Here is a 25,735-nt window from a genome sequence, read left to right as displayed (position 1 = left end):
ACTTACTTAGAAGTATCTGAAGTAAGAGATGTATTTTTACTTCCCTGTTTCACTCTTTCCAAGTTTTCCCCATTCCATGTATGCTTGAGGGACTTTTAGGACATTCTGTCTCAGATGCCTTTTACATATGAGTCAAGAGCAGTGCTCGTCCCAGTGTGCTGCATGCTGTTATCACATGGGGAGTTTGTAAAAAATACCAATGCCTGAGTCCCATCCCCAGAGATTGTTATTTAATTGGTTTGGGATACTGCCTGGACACTGGGATTTTTAAAAGTTCTTTGGGTGATTCCAGTGTCCATCCAGGGTTGAGAGCCAGTGGTGTGTGCTAGTAGTTTCTGAGCTGGTCTGCACATCCGAGTGTCCTGGGATCTTTACAACTACTGATGCCTGTACTCCTGCCCCAGGGATTGTGATTTAATTGATCTGAGCTGCGGCCTCGATTTTGGAACTTTGAAGATTCCCAGGTGATATCAGTGTGCAGAGGTTTGGGGTCATCTGATTTATGTAGTGATTTTCAACCTTGGCTGCACATTCCCATCACCCGAGGGACTTTTAAACTTTCATTACCCCGACTTGCACCATTGCTTGCACCAACAGAGTGTTTGGAGGGAGTCTGGGTGGCGGTAGTTTTTGAAGCTCCCAAGGTGATTTCAATTTGAAGCCAAAGGCAAGAACTACCGGTCTCTTCTCTCCTATATACCTTTGGGCCAACTACAGTTTAATTTCCCAGTCAGGATACTTGAGGAATGCATGGGGATACAATTGGTCTAGAAGAGCCTTCTCCTTATGTAGATATACTGAGTTCATCTTCTTAGATAATTTCCCAGTCAGGATACTTGAGGAATGCATGGGGATACAATTGGTCTAGAAGAGCCTTCTTCTTATGTAGATATACTGAGTTCATCTTCTTAGATCAACATGAAAGAATGCAGAGGTAAGAAAACTATGGAAAGTGAGATATTCTGCTTTCCAAATAATTAGATAACAAAGTTAGTTTTTCCTGCTTGTATTAATGTGGTTTAATTAGTACTAAAACAAAGGATGAGATTCCTGATTTTTATTTTTATTTTTGTGATGACTGGCCTGTAAGGGGTTCTGAACCCATGACTTTGGTGGTATGGGGCTGTGCTCTAACCAACTGAACTATCTGGCCAGTCCTTTGACTGACTTTTATGATTTAATAATTCTAGTTTTTTTCACCCTCTGGCCCTTGCTTTGTATTTTTTGGCTGGTATCAAAAATGAATTTGCCCTCTAAAATCAAAGAGTCATTAGGAGAAATGTAAGTGACGTCCTCTATCTGTGTTTTATTTAGCTTGTTCCTTCTCACTGTGTTCTCTAGGAGCACCAGGCGTCAAAGCAGACCGCCTTGAAGAAGGGATGAGGGTGAAGCACTGCGCGCTGTCCCTTGTGGGAGAGCCCATCATGTACCCAGAGATCAACAGGTTTTTAAAGCTGCTCCATCAGTGTAAGATCTCCAGTTTCCTGGTCACAAATGCACAGTTCCCTGTAGAAATCAGGTGAGTAGTCTAGCCTATTGAGATACGGTGCTCAAGTCTATGTTTGACTACAAAGAACAACTAATAGGCATTAACACATTCAAAGAGGATTTACTGATTACTTTCTACATTCAAATGTTGGGCTTTAGGAGGCAAAGGTGGTCCTGCTCTTCAAAATTCATTTTATTAGGGGAGATAACATTAGTAACAAAAACAAAGGCACCAATAAATTGCTAGGGGAATTCAAAAGAGAATGCAATTTTTTCCACAAGTGAGAAGCAGGGTGAAAGTTTTCAGAGAAGCCGTCATTTAATTTGTATCTTAAAATACAGCTGGGATTGGTCCTTGGGGAGGTAGGAAACTGTATTTTTTCATAAGGAACCTCTTGAGAAAGACATGGAATTAGGGTACTTGTAACAACTCTTATGTAAATATAGCTCATCTGGACCGCAGGAAGGGGAGTGGCAGCTGGACGTCAAGTTGGAAAGGTTGGAGTAGATTGCTGAGGATTCACCTGCTGCTTTCTAGAAAGATCTTGCTGCCTGCAGAGTCACCTGCTAGTGTGGTACACAGTGGGAGAGCAGAAGTAGGACCCCGGAGAGGGGATTGTTATGTTTGTTTAAGTAAGAGTTATAAGGATGGAAGTAAGACTGTAAGAATGAGGAGTCTTAAAAAGGTACTTTCGAGGTGTAATAGATAGGATTGGCAAACTGACCGTGTGGCTCTCAGAGGACTAAGTGGTGACACTGAGGGCTCCGCTCTTGTTGACTGCTAGGATTGTGGGCCCCGCGACAGTAGAGGATTAGGTAAGGCAGGAGCAGGTTCAGGTGGTGAGATGGTGAGGATGGCTTGGGTGACTTAGAGGGCTCCCAGGTGGCACCCACAGAGGCATCTCCTGGGCCTGGAAGTATCTGTTTTTGCATCATACTTGGAATATGCACGTGTGGCAGCACCCAGAACATTCAGTTGTGCTTAGCTGTCATTCGCCTGTGCTTTCCCCATTGGACTGTGAGTTCCTTGAGGCCAGAGACCCCTGCTTGTTTCTCCTTGTGCTGCTAGCATAGTGCCTGGCACACTGTAGGTACTCAGTAAATGGGCGGTGAAATGTTGGGGAAATTCCCAAATAGGAGTAAAAAACAATGATCTTTTTCAGTTTAAATTTGTTTTCTAAATAGTGGTCAAAAGGTATGACGTGAAAAAAGGAGGAAATAATTGTAAAAAATACAAAAGACACTATTGTTTGTAGAAAGAATGATCACACACACACACATATAAAGATAGTTTAAAATTTAGCATTGTAGGAAATCAGAGAGTTGATTAAAATTATTGGCTACCAGGCAATAATATGAAAATCAATGCTGTTGCAAAGATAGCTAAAATATTACTTTGTGAAGTTGTTTGAAAAGGTAAAATTAAAAAAAAAAAGTTTTAAAAAAGAGTTAATGTGTATACTTTGCATAAAGTTACCACCATTCCTTTTTTTCAACTTTTTTTGGGATTAAAATCCTTGAGTTTTCACTTGTCTCATGGGAGAGACGTTGGGATAGAGTGGTGTTGGGTGGTGTGTGTGCGTGTATATATATATATGTATACACACACAGAAAGGGAGTCTATCTCAATTTTAAGGCCTATATGCCTAAAAAGAATCGAATCTTCTATAAGTACGATGTAAGTAATTCTCTGCAAAATGATAACCACAGAGGCTGATTCATTGTTTGATCAAGCATGGAATTCCTTGTGAGTGCCATTGTGGATTGAGGAAAATTACAGAGTATTAAGTAAGATGTTAGCTTGAAAGCATCCTGCACTTACTGACACACGGTAAGCCTTCTCAGGTGCTGTTGGTCTCTCTCCCCCTCTGCTGGTGAGCAGGGGGATCACAGTGCATATACCGTATTAGTCTGTACTACTAGTCTTAGTCTTGATTGTTGTCTTCAAGGAGCAAATAGGATATGGTGGCACATGGTTCCAAAGAAATACTTCTTGATTGACTAAACCAGGCATTTAGTGCGGGATTACAGAGTATTAAGTAAGATGTTAGCTTGAAAGCATCCTGCACTTACTGACACACGGTAAACCTTCTCAGATGCTGTTGGTCTCTCTCCCCCTCTGCTGGTGAGCAGGGGGATCACAGTGCATATACCGTATTAGTCTGTACTAGTCTTAGTCTTGATTGTCGTCTTCAAGGAGCAAATAGGATATGGTGGCACATGGTTCCAAAGAAATACTTCTTGATTGACTAAACCAGGCATTTAGTGCGGGTGCTGGTAAATTGGGAGGGAGGCAGAGAGGAAGAAGTGAGGTGGCAGGGCTGGGGCACAGGAGGATGAGCAAATTTCTCAGATCTTGATCACAAGAGTTTAGAAAACGAAAGGGTTCACTGTGTGAGGAGTACTCAGAAAGAAGGAGTGCTTAGGAAAGGATAGTTCCTTTTTTGCATTTTTAGAGTATTCTTGAAGCTTCTAACATTAAAGTTGCTGTGGTTCAGGGAATCGGTGTAGAAGTTATGCCGTGTCCCTTTTTTAGTTATATCCTTTCTTAGGCACGGGAGAGAATATATAGAAAGTAGACATTCTAGGTTTGGACCTCAAAGAGTTGCACGTCTTTGTTATCCATTGAAATGCCTGTCTAGACATAGAGAAGAACAAAACCGAAGCTGAGATCTGCAGGTTATTGCTAGGATCTGGGAAGAATTTCTGATAGCGAGAGCCTGAGAGTGTTGGGTGGAAGAGCATAACATTAGGTGTTCCTTTCTCTGAGGCAGAGCAGTTCCACTGGCTTGGGAGTAGTGTATGTGTCCAAATTTTAGGGATCCTAAGTATAAGGCAACCCTCCTACACCTACATGTCCCCAAAGAAAGACGTGAATAGTTCAGAAAAAACTTAAGAGCAGTGAGAGTTGCCATCCCAGGTACTATGATGCGTCATAAAACTGCAAGTTTCAAACACTCTGGAGTAGTGAAATAAAATGGACCAGAGATTGCTCATACTCTTAAACTAGTACTTTTATGAGTTGAGGCCTCTCTGAGTTGAACGAAGGGCTCTTGCACCCCCAACCCCATGGCATAAGAGAAAATGGAAAGAAAAATAGTTTTCTAAGTATAGATAATTGAAAACAGAAAGAAAAATAGTTTTATAAGTGTAAATAATATTGTTCTATTTCTGTGAATTAGGAGAAAATCTAAATGCCAGTTGTCTATGGTGTCTTAATTTCTTTCACAAAAACAGGCTACAGATTAACTAACATAACAGAGGTCATGAATTTTGGAAGTTTCCTCTGTTCATAGTGCTAATTCTACACAGCAAGTCAGAGCTGACATTCATTGCAGCTACTAGGTGAACCTCTTACAACCATTTTATCTTTGAGCATACACTAGGAAGTAATAATGCTCTCTGGGTGGTTTACTAAGTTTTTATTTATTCATTTTTTTAATTAAAAAAATTTTTTTTTAAGTAACTGCATTACTACCTGTACTCTGGTGTCATTTGAGGAGAATCTTGGCTTCATCAGTTGGTCTTTCCTTGGCGCACTTGCAACATTACATTTAGGCTAGTGGCCTTTTCAAGGCACTTAACTTTTCCCTAAGAGGGGGTTTCAGTTCTCTCTCTAGCTCCAAAGGGTATGGCTCTTTGCTGACAGATCTCTCCCCAAGGGGGCTTTCACAGTGAAGTGGTCCCACAGGATTCTTGGAGAGGGCCAGCATTAAGCAAATCCCATTGGTCGGGGATAGCAGTTTTGGAAGTAAATACTTTAGGCAGATGGGAAAGCAGCTGCACTCTGAGTAGCTTTATGCCTTTGTCAAAACAGAGGTTGATAAAAGTGACAAGAATGTAAGGCACTAGTGTTGGTTATAGGTCGGGTGGTGATTGGAGAAGAAAAATGCCATTTCTCTCCAGGAAAGCCTTCTTATATCTACCAAAACAGTATTTTTATGATGATATTTTTGGTAGGAATGTAACTGATATATTTTAGCATGTAGCAGTTATCATTTGCTGTAACCACCACTTCAAACTACGTGGCTCAAACTAACAGACGTTTGTCCGGCTCATAATTGTGCGGATAGGTGGGCAGGTCTTTGATAATGGCCAGCTTTGCTGGTCTTGGCGTTGCTTGTGTCCAGGAAGCTGGTGGGTGTGGCTGATTTATGATGGCCTTGGCTGGGACAGCTGCAGCCTTTATTCACGTGGCCTCTTACCCTCCAATGGGCTAGCCTGGGCTTCATCCCATGTGGCAGAGATTCAAAGAGCAGCAGGTGTGGGGGGCATGCCCCAGTGCACAGGCATCTTTCAAGTTTCTCCCTGTAAGATGCTCACTTCTCGTAGGCCCAAAGCAAGCCATACAGCTGAGCCATTGTCAGTGAGAGGTCACTCAGAGCTGCAGGGTGAGGGGGCATGGGCACAGGCACAGGCACAGGGGAGGAGGAACGTATGGCCACATTTTCAGTCTACACAGCACAACAGACAGTACTCGCCAAGAAGTGCAACCTTGAACTTACTGGAGCTCAGTAGTTTTTAGAAACTCATTTGAAAGAAAAGAAAAATAGTCACGTGGATGACCCAGGGGGTATGTAATCCATCTAGTCCTTAAGCCCAGAGGTCTCAAACCGGTAGTTGATAAGAAGTAGGTTTTGTTTTTTCTCCATCATGTTAAAAAAATTTTTTTTGAGCCAGTATTTAAAATCAGGAGATTTTGTACAAAACTTGGATTTCTGGCTTTTGAAAAGAATGACCTGGGGCAAAAATTGTCAAGAGCCAAGTAACAGTTGTCTTTTTTTGTGAAACCTCCAATTTTCACTGTGCCACGCTCCTCCCCTTCTGCCATCTCCTCAGCTCTGAGGCCGATGTCTGCCACTTGTCATAGGAGCTGCACCGCTGATTTTTTCATAGCAGAGGCATTTCTGCCACCATTTCTAACAAAAGTGAAATAATGAAAGGGAGACTGAGAGTGCTGCCACATAGTCCAAGAAAAAATGGAAAAAAGCATATTACTCTGAGTAAGAAAAGAATATTGTGTTTCATATGTGATCTGCATTTTGATGTACAAAGACCTTTTTTCCCCTTAGAAGTGACTTACTTGATTGACTTCATGTCCCGGACCCCCCGGAGATGTGAGTTTAGAGCCTTTGTTGCGGAAACCGTGCCCTCTAGGCTTGCATGCAGCCCTGCCTTCAGAGGGCTGCGTCACAGGTGAGGTCGTGGTTTGGGTTTGGTGGAGCGCTCATAGAGCGATGCTTTGCATAGCTCTGTGCTGTGAGGCCGCAGAAGGTCTCTGAACATCACCGTGTTGCGAGGCAAGGACGTTGTCGAGGAGGATGTTCCGCAACACTGAACGCCGTCTTCCCCCCAAGGAACCTCAGAGGACTGGTTTGTTCTTATTTTGTGGACGTTTGAATCCTGTAGCAGTGTTTTCCTCTTTATGAGTGCCGCAGAAGGTCTCTGAACATCACCGTGTTGCGAGGCAAGGACGTTGTCGAGGAGGATGTTCGGCAACACTGAACGCCGTCTTCCCCCCAAGGAACCTCAGAGGACTGGTTAGTTCTTATTTTGTGGACGTTTGAATCCTGTAGCAGTGTTTTCTGGAGAGTTTAGAGTCGAATTTATACTTGTTTGTACACTGGCTCACTCTTAGCTTCATCTTTTGTCAACCTTTACTTTATTTCATCAAAATTTTCTTATCTATGTAATTTATATTATTTTTAAATTTATATTTAAAATCTTGTAGTTTTGGGGTTTTTTGCTTGTTTTTTGTTTTTGTAAATACTTTAAATTCAAATCTTTCTAGCTGCTAGCAGGTTTATCATGAGAAGACAGAGCTGTGTTTGACAGTTAACTAACCTAATTAACATTTAACTTTCCAGATGCTCCCCTTGCCTCCCACCAAATTTCATCCCAGTGTACATTTGCTTTTGAGCACCTTCCTCCTTGAATCTATGTATGAGCTTTATTCTCTTTCTTCTGCTTCTTCTACCTGTATTTCTGTCATTTTTTTTTTTTGCTTGTGTTTTGTTTAATTTTTGCTAAGGCATTTACCACATCTGTTAGAGAACCTCTATAAACTGGATGGCTCTTCACATAGTAGATATATAGTAAATATTTGAGGAGATGGATGAATTTAAATGAAAATAAAGTTTTCTTGTATTTTTTTTTGCTTGTGTTTTGTTTAATTTTTGCTAAGGCATTTACCACATCTGTTAGAGAACTTCTATAAACTGGATGGCTCTTCACATAGTAGATATATAGTAAATATTTGAGGAGATGGATGAATTTAAATGAAAATAAAGTTTTCTTGTGTGTGTTAATTAAAACTGGTTACAGAAAATAGCTACAATGAAATGAATATTGACTCCAGATACCATCTAATTTTTCCAGTACAAGTTTTTTTTTCTCCCAGCCTATTTTGTTTGTAGTAAATTTGTTAAATTTGAAACATGGTCTTCTCCTGTAACCATAAATTGATGGAACACTTTCAGAAACATGCATGTCTAGATGTAGTACAGTGAGGTGTGGAGGGAGAGCTTGGGCTCTGGACTAGAAAAGATCTGGGTTTGAATCTTGACTGGACCACCTATTGTCTTTCTGAAATGACAGCTAGCTTTTAAATTTTCTAGTTTCCTCATCTGTAAAATGACTATAATAATAATGATTATGAGTGGCATTGTGAGTATATGAGATAATACATGAAAAACACTTAGAAGCTCCACCTTTGGAGAGTAGGCTGAGTAATACTGGTCAAAATATACTCTAAGGCAAGACCCATTGCTTGAGACAAGATGAGTATTTCTTGGTAATAAAATATTAAACCCACCAGGGACATAAAACCATATAACAACTCAAAACTTGTAAACAATAACATAGTCTCACAATTGATAGACTACTAGGAGAAATGGTAGATTCTTAACACACTTCACTCAGACTGATAAGCAAATCAAAATCAGTAGCAGTATCGAAGACTGAACAACTGAATTAACAAATTTAACTTATAATGCAGAAATAGAGCATTGTAGCCAGAAACTTTGAATACAAATTCTTTTCAAGACCACAGAACTTGGCTCATAGAACAATTTCCAAGTGGCCATATGATGGACATTATAGGAGGTTTCAGCACAGTGTTGAAATCATACAGAGCATGATGTCTGAATACAATGGAATTAAAGGAGAAATCAGTATAAAAAGATAACTATAGTAATTCCAATGTGTTTGGAATTTAACCATCACACTCCTTCCCTCCTTATTTGCTTATGGGTCAAAGAAGAAATCACAATGGACATTAAAAAAATTTTGATTAATGATGATGGAAATAAATGCAAAACTTGTGGGTTGGATGTTAGCAGGAATAGCAGAGTACAGACCTTAACTGTTCCTCCCTAAAAACAGTGGGAATACTGGCAAAAATTATCTGAATCAACTTTTTCTCAGCTATGGAGATTAACCAAAGGCATGCAACAATCTGAGGAGCATTTATTCAAGTAAAATGGTGGAATCTCAGTAAGAACAGTGAGCTTTGTGATGTTAACATGTCCCATTCTGTTCTGACTTCCCCAGTTCTTGTAGTAGCCTTGAAAACCAATAGCCCACAATGATAGTAAAAACCAGCAGCCAGAGGGAGCAGCAAAATAGAGTTGGAACTCTTCAAAATCTCATTCCCAGAAAATGGTCATTATGTGGCCTGTGTGGTATTTTCCTGGAAGCTTTCGCTCATAGGGCTTATCTTTATTTGAAGTGACTCAGGATTGATTGTCTGCTGCAAAAAACCCCTCTCTGGGGTGTTTCTCATAAACAAGTATAGGGAATTGTTTAACTTCACAACTGCCTGATGTGGCAAAACAGTTGGGGCAAACAAGAAGCTAACCAAAAAATCTAAAAGGAAAAGCTGGGGAATGAGATGTTTATAGGGAACTTTGAAAAGCTACAGCCTATTCCTGGGAATCTAGAACACCACACACATGAGGAAGGCAGTGAGCATGCTCAGGAAGACTTGAGAAGGCCTGTGCTCTCCCCTCATGTCCTGAGCAAGCGGGTGGTGAAAACTGAGGCAGAACTGTGAACTGCCTGACTGGCATCAAAAGCATGCACCCCACTCCTGCCTGCCCTCTGAAGAGTTATTGGCTGAGGGCATTTAAATATACCTCTGTCCAGTCATTAGCTGACCAGTAAGCTAACTGAACAGAAACTTCAATGGCCAAAACCAACAAAGTATACAGAATTTAACAGATTAGTTAAGCAACAACAAAAATAGCAGCAAACAGTTAAAAAATAAACATCCCCCCCCCCAAATAATCCTGGGTTGAGAGGTATCTGATTTCCAGAGTTGCCCATAATATTATTTAAAATGTCAGGTTTTCATCAAGGGGGAAAAAATCGCAAAATAAACAAAGAAACAAGAGACTATAGCCCATACATAGGGAAGAAAACAGCTAATGGAAACTGTTCCTGAGGAGGCTTAGATGTTGGACTTACTAGACAAAGACTTTAAATTAGCTTTTGAAAATGCATTCAAAGAACTAAAGGAAAGTATTTCCAAAGAACCAAAGAGAAATATAAGAATGATGCCTCACCAAAAAGGCTATCAGAAAAAAGCCTCAGAGACCTGGGGGGCACTGTTAAACATGCCAACACATTCATAAGGGGAGTTCCAGAGGAAAGGAGAAAAAGGGACAGAGAATATTTTAAGAAATAATGGCCAAAAATTTCATATGCTCAAATTTGGGAAATTCACAAATATGTGGAAATTAAACAACACACTGTTAAATAACCAGTGTATCAAAGAGAAATCACAGTGTACATTTATACTGTCATACAAAGCAGTTGTAAAAAAAAATCAAAGAAAAAAAGTGACAAAACACTGTGCATTGGTGTGGAATGATACCTGCAAGGAACTGTCTACACTCTTTTATCCCTTGTGCGTAGAAGTGTTTCAGGATTTTATTTATTTATTTATTTCCTTTTTTGTCTTTTTTACTGACCGGTAACGGGATCGCAACCCTCGGTGTCGCGCCCGTACCGGGGACCAGCAACGGGATCGCAACCCTCGGTGTTGTCCCTGCACCGCGCTCAGCCAGTGAGCGGGAACCAGTCTCCACATCGGATCCAAACCCTCGGCGGGAGCGCCAGCGCGCCACCAGGCTGGCCCTTTTTTAAATTTTATTTTATTTTATTTTTTAATTTTTTTTAGGATTTTAGAAAGGCAATACAGTGCTTATGCTATATTTTGTAACATCTCTGGGAGTGTAACATCTCCAGCACCCTATAGGCCCACATAATTAGTTCTGCAACAGAGTATTCTTTTTCACATAAACAGAAAAATTAAGAATGTAAAGAGCCTCATGATAAATCAGAGTTTGCTTCCAAGTGAGTTTGGCTCCAAACTTAGAAAAACAACCTTTTGGGTTTTAGAACTTTTTGGATTTTGGGATTGTGGGTAAGGGGTTGTTGGACTGGTAATAGGTGGGGGTAAGAAAAGAGCCAGGTGCAGAACAGTGTAGTTTGTTACCTTTGTAATCCACCCGTCAGTCACTCTGAAGGCAGCTTACTTTCTTCAGCACTGGCCTGATGGTGTCTTTGACTACTTAAGTCTTCGGCAAGCCGAGCCTAACCTTCGTGGCAGGTCATGAGAGCTGGCCTCAGACTTCTCCCAGTCCTCTTTGCCATGTTAGAGCCACTGAGACAGCTTGTGACTCATCTATCCTGATGCATCTCACAGCTCTGGGCCTTTGCTTGCTTTTCTCCTTTGGTCATCCCTAGGAATGATCTTCTCATGATCTTTTCGAGGAACTTTGTGTCCTTCAAAGGCCAGCTTTGACTTTGCCCCTAATCCCCTTTTCTTAATCCCCAGGCAGAATCAACTCGTTCCTCTGTTTATTCCCTTTGTACTTCACCCACTTTAGTCATGGTGCTGAGCACTTGGTGGGATGCTCATCCATTTCTCGTTCCCTCCTGATGGAAGTATGGAGGGCCGAGTCTCTGTGCCAGTGTCCGGTTCATAGGAAGCCCTGAATAAATGTTGAACGAGGTACGGAAGCCTGTGAAAAGGAATTAAGTTTAGAATTTCTTTCCAAAGACTCATAGTTTTGGCTTTTCTTAGGACTTTGCAGTTATAATCTGCCTTTCATAAATCATCTGTATTTTCTGGGGTTTTTCATTTTAGGAATATGGTTTGTTGCCTTAAACTGCAGTGATTTGAATACTCAGCCAAGCTGCGAACTTCACATTTTGGTGCGGGCTTAGAATAGGCTCTGGGGTTGCTTTGGGGCTCGAATCTCATTGTTGACACTTGTTTTCTGTTGATCCTTCACAGGACACTTAACCTCTTTGAACTGCAGCCTTATCACCTCTGAAATGGGCATAAATAGCAACCACCTCGTTGTTTTATTGTGAGGGTTCAGTGGGCTGAACGAGAAGGGTAGAGCACTCAGCACCTGACGAGTACTTGGCGGAGAGTGAACAATTTTCTCCTGCATCCTCCTCCTTCCTCTTCAATTATTTGGCCTGATCTCACAGCCCCAGATTATCGTAGAGTTTCGGATTTAATAATATAACATTTTCTTGCTTTTTGGAAGCTAAAATGTTGCTATCTCTGTATAGAATGGAGACAGACAAATGACCATCTGGGATCCTCCCTGCTTGTCCTGGGTGAACAGAGGCCAGCACTAGGCAGGAATAAGACCCCTGAGGCTTAGAAAATTTCTCCAAGGTCCGTTTGCTGCTTTCGGCACCTTAGAAATGAGCTCTCTCATTTCTAGGGACATTTCCTCTTCTCTATTCTTCCATCGTTCCCTGGCAAAAGATCTATAAACTTCCTTAATTATAGCATCTCACATTTAGTAATGACTCCAATTCTTTATTGGTGTTGTCAGTGTCCAGGGCTTCCTTTTTTATAAATGATAGAGGTTTGTAAAATAGGTATGGCCTTTGGAATTTACTGCTCATAATCTTCAGGAGTTTTGGAGGCATAGTGAAAAGGTCAGGCCAGCTCCCATTTTGCATCAGGAAGCTTTATGACAAAGCCCTGTAAGTATCAGATGATAGCCATCAGTAACCATTAAGACAATCTTTTTGTTGTTAAAAAAAAAAAATTCCAGTTAAGGTAGCATAGTTTGTTATTAAAGAGGCTCCCAGGAAAATCACTGTGTTTTGTTCGGTAGTGACACATTACTGAACTTTTAAGGATTCCCTTTTGTATATCAATATTGCAGAGGGGTTAGAGCAATGAGAGTCTGCCAGTATTTGAATCTTCTCTTAGCTACCTTTGGTTAGGGCTTCTCTACTTCTAATAACTTTGGGTCTAGACACTAAGCCAGGTCATTGCAAGCATTTGTTTGGCCTACATTCCCTTAAAAGTTCTGTCCACTGAAGTCAACAGCATTCACTAAAAAGTAACTACTTAAGTATCTGCTTGTGTGGCTGGAAAATAGGAAAAATATGCCTGATGCTGATAGATATAAAAAGCACATAAACTGCTTTAAAATTGTGAATTTTATGGCGCATGAGTTGTATCTCTATTTTTAAAAGTGTACAGACTTTGAAACAAAAATACATTTGTAACATTGTAGGGGTAAGCATGGAATAAACTGCAGTGTAGTTAGAGAATTGATAGTGGGAGTATTTGTCAGAGGATTCTAAAATCACTGAAGAGAATGACTTATGAGACTTGTTTGAAAGGAGATGGGGAAAAAATCTTTGGAAAAAGTACAATCTAGGTTTCACTTGCTAGAAATCTAGTAGGTAGGAGTGAAATTATGAACTGAGTCAATGAATTTGAGAAACGTGGAGAATGAGTGGTGTTCATGGAAACTGAGAAGGCAAAGAAAAATAAGAATCTGCAGCATACGTTTTTCTTCTGGATGCCCTCCTTTGTAAGTGCTAGGTAGTTCTGCATTGCTTAAAGCTCCTCAATAGGTCACTGTCTGTCCAAAAAGTCTTGACTTTAAACCCACTCTTACTTTTGGAGGTGTAGGTATGACTTTGTGCCCTTCAGGTAAGGCTTGAGCTTTCAGGGTTTTTCCTTGGAAGACTTCCATCAGTGAATTGATGATGGGAGGTGGCCTATCAGCACAGAACCCACAGGGCTGTGAAGTTTCACCTGTGTCAATCTTGTGTGGCATCATTTATGGGGAAAGTTAGGTCTGAGAGCCCTCTGTGCTGGGCTGATGCTGCCAGACCTAATGTTAGATGTTGTTTCATTTATTTTCTATTAAAACCTAGTGTTTGAAGAGTGGCCAATTTAAAATCTTTGAATGTTTTCAATTTACTAGGGATGGTGTTCAGTCATTTAAAAAATAACCAGAGGACATCCCATTTTGTCACATTATTAAAATCATTGCTTCAATCTTCAGGGAGAAGTAGAAGCCTGTAGATCTAGTGAAATGTTTAATAACCACATCTATGACAGATTGTAAGTTTTACATCATGGAAAGCCTTTTATCAGGTGTAATGTTCTTCTTTTTTTTCTTTTCTTTCCTTTTTTTTTTTTAATTACCAAGAAACCTCAAGCCAGTTACTCAGCTATATGTTAGTGTGGATGCTAGCACCAGAGATAGCCTGAAGAAAATTGACCGCCCACTCTTTAAGGATTTCTGGCAAAGATTCCTTGACAGTTTAAAAGCCTTGGCAACAAAGGTAAGAATTATGACATCTTAAAAATGAATGAGTGAATGAATGAAGAAGGAAAAAAGAATAGAGAGATATTTTCCCTTTTCTCTTTAAAATAAAAAAAAGACTAAAGTCTTCAACTTTTTAAAGACTTCCTCTTTTGAGGAATGTTGAACATTTACTATTCAATAAATGTTTACTGAGTTCTCTTAAGTTTGTAGCACTGTGCCTGATATATGTTGTTTGCCTTTCATGTACTTGAAGAGAGAGATACATATACCCCCAAAGTTAATAAAACATGGTTAGGTAGCAGTATACATCAAACCTAGAAGAGGTGTCAGCAAATAGTGTATATCTAAACATGAAGTTAATTTTCCTGAATTTCTAGAACCAAATTTCCTATACCACACATTAACTCAGCCTCAGACTGTCCAAATTTAGTGTCTTTTCCAGTAAACACATGGCCCTTCTTGTGTGTTTTCTAATGGCGTGCTTACCTTCCTCTTCTTTTTGACCTAACGTAGTCTTTGGATTTTTTTTCATTAGCCCCATATCTCATGGTTGGTACTTTTTGTTGGTTCTACCTCTGTACTTCTCTTTTAGCGGTCTCCCCTTTTCTGTTCTCTCTGCCTCTGCCCTGTCTTCTCTTGCCCTCCAAACCCTTCTCTTTCCTTCCTTTCTGTCACTTTTCTAAGTGGTGGTTCATCTTCCACCCATATCTGACTGATAATGAGATTCTCCATAGGAGCTTAACAAATTATAGTTTCCTGTTCCTGGTGTTATCTGAGACTCTATCTTGTTAAACATTACAGGTGACATTTGGTGTGCAGCCAGGTACAGGAGTCACTGTCACAGAAAACCTCCTTTTCTATCCTTTGCCCAGCACTTACTCTGACATTCCTAGTCCATCACCATCTGGCCCCCGTGCACATTCCCAGACGTGGCCCCCTGTGCTCCCAGGCATGCCTTATTTCCCTGTCTCTGCACCTGTGCCCAGCACTTTCTCTTTCCTGAGTCTTTAGTTATTATCCTCTCCTCAGATCTTGGAATGTCCTTTCTTTCCATTCTTTGACTTGTAGGATTTCTATGCACCATCCCAGGCTCAGCTTCGTTACTGCCTCTGCTGCAAAGGCTTTTGCAGTTTTCATTTAGCTGCACCTTTCTCCATAAATCTATAAAACACGTTGTTTCTTCTGTTTTATCGTAACCGCTTTCTCCCAGACTGGATTCCTTACTCATACCTGAATTCGCACAATGTCTAGCATATTTTATGATATTTGATAAATGTTTCTTAAAAGAATGAGTGAGTGGAAACTCAACAGAGCTTTGTAGTGTATTTTCCTGATTGTTCAGCTGATTAAACCTTTTTGTGTTTTTTGTTTCTTGGCTATTTTATTCTTGAGAAGGTAGATCGATGCTTTTTTTTTTGTTATAACATATCTTTTAAGAAGTGCAGAAGTCATTACATTGGCTTTTGAGCTGTCTTGGTTATTTTAAAGCTTGCAGGCTAAGTGCTTTTTTGGTTTCTAAAACTGCTTTGCCTTTGGACTTTACCTGCAGCCATGTCATCTTCACTTGTTGCTGAGACAGGAGGTGCGTATGAGAAAACTTCAAAAAGTTCATCAAAAAATAGAATTACAAGATAATGCAAACCTTTCCATGAACTTTGAAATACTTTCATAGTATAAATATCAGAGTAGATTTAGATGGGAGTAAATAGCAGGAGATGGCGATATCAGACACATCTGAGACTGTTATTAGACTGGTTCTGAGTCAGAGTGTGGAAGATGACAGGAAGCTTTAGCAGAATGGCTTCATAGCTTAATTTATTTGTTTGGCTAAAATTTTCCACAAAATGAATTCTTATCTTGAAGTTACTAGTCTGTAAATGTCCAATTCAATTGTTGTTAATCTGGGTTGACTCATTGATAGTAATGCAGTAACTTAAAAGTTCTGTAATATTTTCTAACTCATGAGCCTCTTAAATATAACCTCACTATTGTCTCTATTTAATTCTCGTTGAAAAAGGCTGTTTACACTATTTGCCTACACATTAGGGCGATTGCTTTTTAAGCATTTGATAGCAATTGCAGTTTACGTTTCTCATTCTTATATTGTTTATGTTGCCATTTAAGAAAGAAGAACTGTGGCAGTAAGCTGCCCTTAAAGTTTTCTTTAAATTACTTCAGCTTTTATTTCCTTCTGAATATCTGATATTGTAAGGTATAATAGATGCTATCAAGAAAAGTCTGTTTTATTGCTGTTTAACACTCAAAATAAAACGTGTATATTGTAGCTATATTTATTAGGTAGGGTCAAACATTATTACTGTAATCTGATATCATTTGAGTTTTTCGATAAAAGTGTATTTCAGATATTTTAATTAGAATTCCATACTCTTATTGCTTATTGTTACTGTTATTGCTTGTTCAGGCTTTTAGTATGCCTGAGCAAGGAAAAGCATTTGAAAGGAGACAATATTTTGAGCTTTATAAACAAAAATTTTATTTGTCCCAAGATTTTCAGCCTATTTATGAGATAGTGCTACTCAGAGTAGAAGGTAGAGTGTTTTGTTTTTTACTTTTGGCTAGTATAATGTTTACATTTCCAGATCTTTATCCTTTGTCAAAATGTTCCTTTTCAATATGAGGCGAGAAATATATTGGTACTGAGTATGTGGGTCTAAAAAAAACAATTCTGTCAAGATAACGGAAAATGTGTTAGCTTCAATTTCCGTCAGCAACAGCTACTTGTCAAACCGCCCTTTTTCAAAAAAAAAAGAAATCCATCTTGTATAAGAGCCACTGCCTACCTTTAGCAGTAGACTTCTATCAGCAATGTGACCAGATGTGTTTCTGCTGGCATGTTATTATGCCAAGGTCAAGAGCCAGGAAAAAACTGAAGTATTTAATGCTTTTCCTTGTTTAAGCAATAATATTGACATTCTTGAAATCTTATATTTAAAAAAGAAAAAGACAAAAGTAATTTCCTGCATTACACATTCTTGCATGTCAATAATGAACTGACCTGACATCATTATTTGAGTAATGTTGTCTTATTGTTAGGGAGAGAGTATTGTACATTAATGAGGTAGTTTTGTGTCTCATATTTAAATAAACCAATGTATGCATGTGGCTTGCAATTTAAAAAACAAACATTTCATATTTGACCTTCTCATCTCTGATTATAAAAACGTTATGTGCTGTGCTGGGCCGGCCCGGTGGCGCACTGGATAGCGCGCCGCTTGGGAAGCGCGGCGGCGCTCCCGCCCGAGGGTTCGGATCCCACATACAGACCGGTTCCCGCTCACTGGCTGAGCGGGGCGCGGGAGCAACACCGAGGGTTGCGATCCCATTGCCGGTCCCCGGTCTGGTACGGGGGCAACACTGAGGGTTGCAATCCGTTGCCGGACACAGAAAAAGACAAAAGACCAAAAAAAAAAACGTTATGTGCTGATTATGGAAATTTGGTGGAAGGAAAGAGAAATAAAAAGAAGCAAGGAAAGAAATTACCTGTGATTCCAGACCTCAAGACAATTACTATTAACATTGGCAGTACTCCTATTTGATCTGGGGATGGAGGTGCTTTTTTGTATGTATGATTCAATATATTTTTTTTTTTTTTTGTCTTTTTCGTGACTGGTAAGGGGATCGCAACCCTTGGTGTGGTGTCACCCGCACCGCGCTCAGCCAGTGAGCGCACCGGCCATTCCTATATAGGATCCGAACCCGCGGCAGGAGCGTCGCTGCGCTCCCAGCGCTGCACTCTCCCAAGTGTGCCATGGAGCTGGCCCTGTATGATTCAATTTTATATATTGCTTTCATTGTTGTTGTTGAACATCATGTCATAAGCATTTTTGCATGCTGGTAAATTTCTTTATGATCTTCATTTTAAAGACAGATTAGTCTTTCATCTTGCTTGTTGGCCAGTAGCAGGAGTGTATGGTATTTCTGCACACTGCTTCCCATCCTGGGGGCCTGACAGTAAGTCTGGTTTCCTGTCCTCAGCATGCTTGAGGAGTCTTAGTATCTCTGCTGCTCCTGAATTGCAACATGCACATTTGGCTGTTTTTTAATATTTCTAAAATCAGGTGCAGCCAGAGATGGCATGTCATGTTTAATTGGTAGCATTGTTGTTTTCATAAAGGGGAAGACAAAATAATGGTCTGTGAAATAATGTTGCATTGTATAATCTGGAGTATCCCGGAGTCAATGGGCTATTATGTCTTCTTCCCTCTCTTTCAGGACGGGCTCATCTTTCTTCCATGGTTCTGTTTCCTCTGCTTATTGACCTGTTTTTTTATTTCCACCTCCTATCATGGATGCCAAAGTCTATTCTTGAGCCATAACCCATCCAGCTGGTCTGGATACCTGCTTCTTAATATCACCTTTTTTAAAGCTTTATTTTGGCCTTAAAAACTTTATGTAACTTGTGAGAGCCCTCTCCATTGGTATAGATCTCCCAAGGGTATTGACTCCATCCAGCTTGGATTTAATACAGTTTTACCTTGTTCTGCTTAGCTAAAATGATATTCTGGTTTTAGCCACTTCTGAAATCAGACCAAGACAGTTGTGCTTGATCCCTCCAGCGGTGTCATGTAAAGCCAGTGTCTGCAAGCTGGTTATTTCCCTCCAGTCCCAAGAAATTCTCTAGTGAATAGGTTTCCTCCAGACCTGACTTCTACCTAAGCTTGTTTTAGGGAAATATGAATATATTGCATTAGGTTTATATTGAAACATCAGGAAATGCCTTGTAGATATTGGCTTACACAGGACTGGAGACTCAGAGGAGTGTTGGAGTATGATGTGTAGATTTGGAAGTCATCTCTTCAGCAGTAGATTGTAGTTGAAGGCAAGGATGTGGACAGCATCACCCAAGAAGTGCCTAAAGACAGCCAAGGAAGGAGCCCTAGGAACAAAAATATTGAAGCTTTCAAAGTGAAAAGCAGTAGAGAGCGAGTCTGGGAAGAATTCAATAAAGATGTTGGTTCAATTCAATGCAAGTGTGATATATTATATATAATTCCAGGAAACAGAGTTTCCAGAAAGATAACAAAGTAAAGGTCAAGGTGAAATGAAAAAGAAACTTGATTTACCACTTGGTCTTTAATGACTGTGTCAAAAAGAAGTGTAGTGCAGTGTCCTGTGCAGAAGCCACTGTGTAGGGGGTGAATGGGGAGGATGGCAGGTGGGAAAGTGAACAACACATAAGAATGTAGTGAATGTTAACCTTAGAACCAGGAATACTAATGTTATTTAATGAAGAATTTAAAGGCATTTTCTTTTATTAGCTTAAAAAGTTACGTAAGCATGTCTGCTAAAAACTACTTAGGAAATAAATATTACTTTAATGAAGAAAATATGATGACTCATACTCCACCAGAATTCAAAAGTAAACACTGTTACTGTATTGCTTTATTATCTCCTGCAGTTTTTTAATATGTGCTTATATATGTGTGTGTATATTTCACTTATAAAAATGATATTGTACATATTTTTCAAGTATATTTTTATATAAAATGTGAATGCTATGCCAACTTCTAGCACCATAGATTAATTTTTCTTATTACTGAACTTTTAAATTTATTTTTGTTTTGCCTATTTTTGAACTTTTTGTAAATGAAACCATTCATTATGTATGCTTTTGTGTCTGATTTCTTTTGCTCAATATTGTGTTTTGAGGTTCTTCCATGATGTTGCAAGAAATAGTGATTCACTTACTTTTATTGCTGTATAGTGTATGACCATACCACAGACTATTTAGTGTTTCCATTATTGATGGACATTTGAATTGTCTCACAGTTTTGACTATTGTAAATTATTCTTATGGACATTCTTGTATATCTTCGTTGGTGAGGTGTCTGTTAAGGTCTTTGGCCCATTTTTTAAATTGGGTTGTTCATTTTCTTATTGTTGAGATTTAAGAGTTCTTTGTATATATTTGCAGAACAATCTTTTGTCAGATATGTCTTTTGCAAACATTTTGTCCCAGTCTGTGACTTGTCTTTTCATCTCTTGGTACTGTTCTTCCACAGAGCAGAAAGTTTTAATATTAATGAAATCTAGCTTACCAGTTCTTTCTTTCATGGATCATGCGTTTGGTGTTGTATCTAAAAAGTGATCACCAATCCTAAGGTCATCTAGATTTTCTCTTGTTACCTTCTGGAGAATTAATTTTTTGAATAGTGTAAAGGTCTCTGCCTAGATTCATTTCTTTGCATGTGGATTTCCAGGTGTTCCAGCATCATTTGTTGAAAAATCTTTCTTTTCTCCATTGTATTGTTTTTGCTTCTTTCCTAAAGATCAGTTGACCACATTTGTGTGGATCTACTTCTGGGCTCTGTGTTGTGTTCCATTGGTATATTTTGTTTGTTATTTCAACAGTAGCACACACATTAAAGGTGATGTTTTGTATGGGTGGCTGAATATCTCTCATATTTGTTGCTGTTTCTCTTTGTTGCCCTTGTTCTTTGTTCCTATTTTTGCCTTCCACACTTTTTCTATATTTTGTGGGGTAGAGCTAGGGCTAAGGTCTGGAGCTCACAGACCCCTCGAACCCATTCACAAACCCTTCACATGCAGGTCTATGAGCTAGGTAACAGCAAAAAGGTCCTTGGAGCCGTAGGTGAAGAAAGAATAGTCTTTATTCAGCACACACACATCTAATACCTAGGCAGTACAAAGAGAAACTCCAAAACTCAACTGCTACTGGCAAAGTCCAAAGAAAAACTGAGCAGCTACCAGCAGAGCAAACACGCTCTATTTTAGACACGAGCTCTGCCGGCCAGTTCTGCTTCACAAACTGAAGAACACAAAATAGCAACAGATCTAAAAAGATACATTGGTGCACATGCGCACTAACTTCACCCAAACACAGCTTGTTTACAAGAAATGTGCTGCTCGACCCCCAACCAGACCTGAGCCAAGGGAGCCTAACTAAATTATCCTGTTTTACCCACATGTGGTTTTAATGGAGCATTTTGTATGATTCCATTTTCTCTCCTTTCTTAGTATATCAATCATACTTTTGTCACATTTGTTATTGGTTTCCCTAGAGTTTGCACTACACATTTACAACTTATCCAGGTTCATTTTCAAATACCACTATGCCACTCCACAAGGAGCATGAGTACCTTGTAACAACAAAATAACCCTAACTTTTTCTCCTGTCCCTTGTACAATCGCTGCTATTCATTTCACTGTACATAAGCATATGTAATCGTTGCAATTATTACTTTGAACAAACTGTTCTGTTAGATCAATTAAGAATAAGAAAAATAAAAGATTTTATTTTATTTTTATTTATTCCTTTTCCGATCCTCTTTCTTTCTTTACTTGGATCCTAGTTTCTGACCTATATTACTTTCCTTCTGTCTGAAGAACTTCTTTTAACATTTATTTCAAGGAAGATATACTGGCAACACATTTCCTCAATTTCTGTTTGTCTGAGAAAGCCTTTATTTCTCCTTCACTTTTGTAGGATAATTTTGTAGGGTGCAGAATTCTACACAGTGCTTTTTTTCCTCTCAGCTTTTTAAAAGTTTCACTCCATTCTCTTCTTTTGGCATGGTTTCTGAGAAGTTGGTGTAATTCTTATTTTTGCTATAGGTAAGCTTTTTTCCCCCTCTGTCTTCTTTCCAGATGGTTTATCTTTGATTTTCTGCAGTTTTTTTCCTGCATGATATACTTATGTAAAGTTTTTCTGGCATTTATCCTGCTTGGTTTTCTCTTAGCCTCCTGGACTGTGGTTTGGAGTTAGACATTAATTTGGGGGAAATTCTCAGTCACTATTGCTTCAGATACTGCTTTTGTTCCTCTCTCTCTCTCTTTTCCTTCTGGTATTTCTGTTATGTGTACGTTACACCTTTTGTAATTGTCCCACTGTTCTCGGATATTCTTTTCTGGTTTATTTCAGTCTTCTTTCTTTTTGCTTTTCAGTTTTACAGATTTCTGCTGAGATATCCTCAAGCCCAGAGATTCTTTCCTCAGCCTTGTTCAATCTCAAAGGCATTCTTCATTTCTGTTGCCGTGTTTCTGATCTCTAGTGTTTCTTTTTGGTTCTTTCTTAGGAAACTGTCTTTCTGCTTACATTGTTCATCTGTTCTTGCATGCTGTCTGCTTTAACCATTGGAGCCCTTAGCATAATAATTACAGTTGTTTTAAATTCTTGATCTGATCATTCTAACATCCCTGCCATCTCTGAGTCTGCTTTTGATGCTTGCTGTCTCTTCAAACTTGGTTTTTGCCTTTTAGTATGCTTTGCAGCTTTTTCTTGGTAGCTGGACATGAGGTACTGGGTAAAAAGGTCTGTTGCAAACAGGCCTTTAATGTTGTGGTGATAACGTGTCAGGGGAAGGAAAGTGTTCTACGAGGATGGGAGGATGGAACAATTCGCATTATCTTTTAATTCTGTTTTCCATGAACGTTTTGAAGTACCCTTGTGTAGTCCTATGAGTAGGTCTCAGTTTTTCAGTGGGCCATACCTCTGTACCTCTGGACTGTGAACTTCACATGTATTTCTCAGTTTTTTCTCCCCACTTAGGCAGGACAGGAGGCTAGAGTGGGATGGAGTTGGGTTTTTCCCTTCCTTCAGATCTGTTAGGCTCTGATAAAAGCCCAACAGGTTAGGTTCTGGTTAAATAGTTTCTCCTGAGAGCAGACCTGTTAAGAAGAACAGAATGTTCTGGCATATTTCAAAATGGTTTCTTTTTCCTTCCCCTCATCAGAAGCACAGGGGTATTTTCCTCTTGTATTCACTTTGAGAATTTGGTGGAGCTCCAAGAAGTAATACTCCCCAAAGTGTGGGGGCCTCTATGACTGGGTTCCCCTGGAGTTCTCATGTCTCAGACTTGTCCACACTGAACCTCCAGCAATTTGACAACTGCAGTTCAGGTCAGGTTTCCTTCTCCTGGCACTGTTTCTGCAGGTTTGTGCTTCTATAGATGTGATTCTCTGTATTTGCCTGTCTGTCTCTCCGGTTTGGGGGGCAGTGGGTTTGCCCTGTGATCTCACTTTTCTTATGGATAGAAGAAGAGTTGTCTGGGTTTTTTTTGTTTGTTTGTTCAGCGTTTTACTCATCGTTAGGACAGAGTGGTGACTTCCAAGCTCCTTACATGCTGGATCAGAAACTGGAAGTCTCGTCAGGGTTAAGTTTAACTTCTGAAATCTAATAGTGTAAGTCTTCCAACTGTTTTTTCAAGATCTAGTAATTTGTGAATTCTGCTTTTAGTGTTGTACTTAGACCCTTAGTGAAAGGAAAAAAGCCCAGCCCGAGCGCAAAAGAAACACACCCGGAGACAGTGACTCAACCAAAGTGTATTAGGCAGGCAAAATGAACAAGCGGGCTGCCCTCTTGGAAGGGGGAGCAGTGGCAGGGAGAATTGGGTGGGTCTTTTATACCCAGTTAGGCTGAGCTGGACTGTACCTATTGGCTAAGAAGGGAGGGGAGGGAAGCGAGCAGGGTTTAAGCTGAGTTGGGATTTTTCTATAGGTGGAGAAATTCACCTGCAGGAAGGCGATGTGGTGGTGAGGAAGAAGGGGGAGGGTTTTTTCTGTGATTCTCGGAAAACGATGCTGTTCTAGGGACCTGAAACTCTCCGCAGCCATTTTGGGTGTTCCTCCTGTCTGCCCGCCACCGTCTTAGACATCAGCTAAAACATAATTGCCTAACACTTAGGATATAAAAATACTTATTTTTTATATTTTCCTATTCTTTCAAAGACCAGTTGTTTAAATCTTAACTCTTTAATCCAGTTGTGATATGATTTAGTACTCAATTTTATTTGGTTTTCTAGTACCATTTATTGAATGTTCCATCTTTTATGCATTGACTTGGTAAGATACTATTATTATGTATTGAAACTTGTTATCTGTGCTGGTCCAGTCCAAGAAGATGTTATTATATGTGGTGACTTTTAAAGTTTTTCCATTAACAGTGTGTCACACGCATCTTTCTATAGTGGTAAACATGACACTACAACACTGTTCTTTTTGTCTGGATGGTATTTTCTTATGTGGATACAGCACGTAGCCTTACAAGCTTTGTCTCTGCAGCCTTTCCATACCTCTCTCCTCCTCCTCCTACACTCTATATGTGGCACACTTGTGTGAGTGGTGCCTCTGCTCTTTGACCACCCCAGGAGAGCAGGGTCGGCTGTGGTTGCTTAGTTCATTGTCCTTGTTATGAACTGAAATGTCCCTGAGGGAAGGCATAGTGTGTTATGCCTTTTTGCTCACTGTGGTATTCCAAGACCTCATCACTGGGAGTGACACACAATTGCCATGTGATAAATAGTTGGCCAGTGAGAACACTGCATTTATTCTCTCCCTTCTGGTGTGTACTTAGTTGTTTCCCAACAGTCTCCTTTGCGTAGTAGTTGAAAGCTTGGGACTCTGAAGCAAGGCTACCAAGGTTATTGTCTGTGTGATACTGGGCAAGGGACTCAGTGTTCCCACCTGTATGTAGAATGAGGTAAATACAGTGCCTACTTCATGGGGTCTAGACAGAAACATCTAAAAACACTGTGGGAAGTAATTGTGTTTAAATTTTCAAAAAAATGCCTCCGTCACCATTTTTGTGTGTATGATTAAATATTTTGTACATATAAAAAGATATAGTGAATAAGATGGTAAATACCAATATAACTACCATCTAGCTTATAAACTCAGTTGTGATCCCTGGGAGCCTCTTTTCTTTCATATTTCCTTTCCTTCCCTTTCCTTCAGAGGAATATTTGATATTTATCATTCTTTATACTTTGCTATGTATGTATAACTTCATAAACAATAGAGCATATTGCTTTTTATATTTTAAAACTTTATATAATAGCATCATCCAACATGTATCCTTTTGCAACATAGTTTATTTATTTATTTTATTATTTTAAAACTTTATATAATAGCATCATCCAACATGTATCCTTTTGCAACATAGTTTATTTTTTGACCAATTAAAAAAAATGACCATTTTAACCGTTTTTAAGTGTAGAGTTCGGTGGCATTAAGTACATTTGCATTGTTGTGTAACCATCATGACCATTCGAGTCCTGAATTCTTTCATCTGCCCAGAGTGAAACTTTGTGCCCATTGATCAGTAACTCCCCCACATCCCTGCGGCTTCTTTGATGCTATGTTTGTGAGATTTATTCATGTTGATGCATACAGCTTCTGAGACCTGTAATGCTGTGTAGCACTCCACCCCGTAATATTCCAGAGTGCATTGTCCTGTGGTTGGACATTGGGTTGTTTCACCATTGTTAACTCTGCTGTGAACATTACTGGGAGTGTCTCTGTGCACATATTCAGTAGTTTTTTTGGGTAAATAGCTGATTGGAAATTGCTGGATCAGACAATATATGTATCTTCAACGTGACTAGATTTTGTCAACGTGTTCTACATGATTGTACTTTGGCGACCAGCGTCTTAGAGTTTCCATTTTCTATCCTCACGAACTCTTGATATCGTTGGGTGGTTTTTTAAGTTTTGCCAGTCTGATTTGAGGTTTTATTTTGCATTCCTCTGATGAGTGGCATGAGCGTTTTTTCAAGTTTTTGGCCATTCCTTTAAGAGACTTTATACGTCTTGCTCATTTCTCCATTCGTTGGTTGCCATCGTTTAGACTTGCAGAATTCATTCTTCTGTCTCTCATGGTG

The 25,735-nt window shown here is 39.6% G+C and overlaps 1 protein-coding gene across 1 annotated transcript in view; it reads left to right on the top strand.

Annotated features, from left to right (window-relative positions):
* Nucleotides 1-25,735, top strand: part of TYW1 (tRNA-yW synthesizing protein 1 homolog (S. cerevisiae)) — a 232,527-nt gene that overhangs the window by 90,446 nt on the left and 116,346 nt on the right. The window contains exons 12-13 of the mRNA XM_008582989.1: nt 1,342-1,519; nt 13,977-14,112. Of these exons, the coding sequence (XP_008581211.1) occupies nt 1,342-1,519; nt 13,977-14,112 (314 nt within the window). The remainder of the gene's footprint in view (nt 1-1,341; nt 1,520-13,976; nt 14,113-25,735) is intronic.

The sequence above is a fragment of the Galeopterus variegatus genome, unplaced genomic scaffold (genome assembly GCF_000696425.1).
Source record: "Galeopterus variegatus unplaced genomic scaffold, G_variegatus-3.0.2 Scaffold2788, whole genome shotgun sequence".
In the NCBI taxonomy this organism is placed as follows: Eukaryota; Metazoa; Chordata; class Mammalia; order Dermoptera; family Cynocephalidae; genus Galeopterus; species Galeopterus variegatus.
The sequence above is the reverse complement of the archived record's forward strand: the minus strand, read 5'-3'. Positions and strand labels throughout refer to the sequence as shown.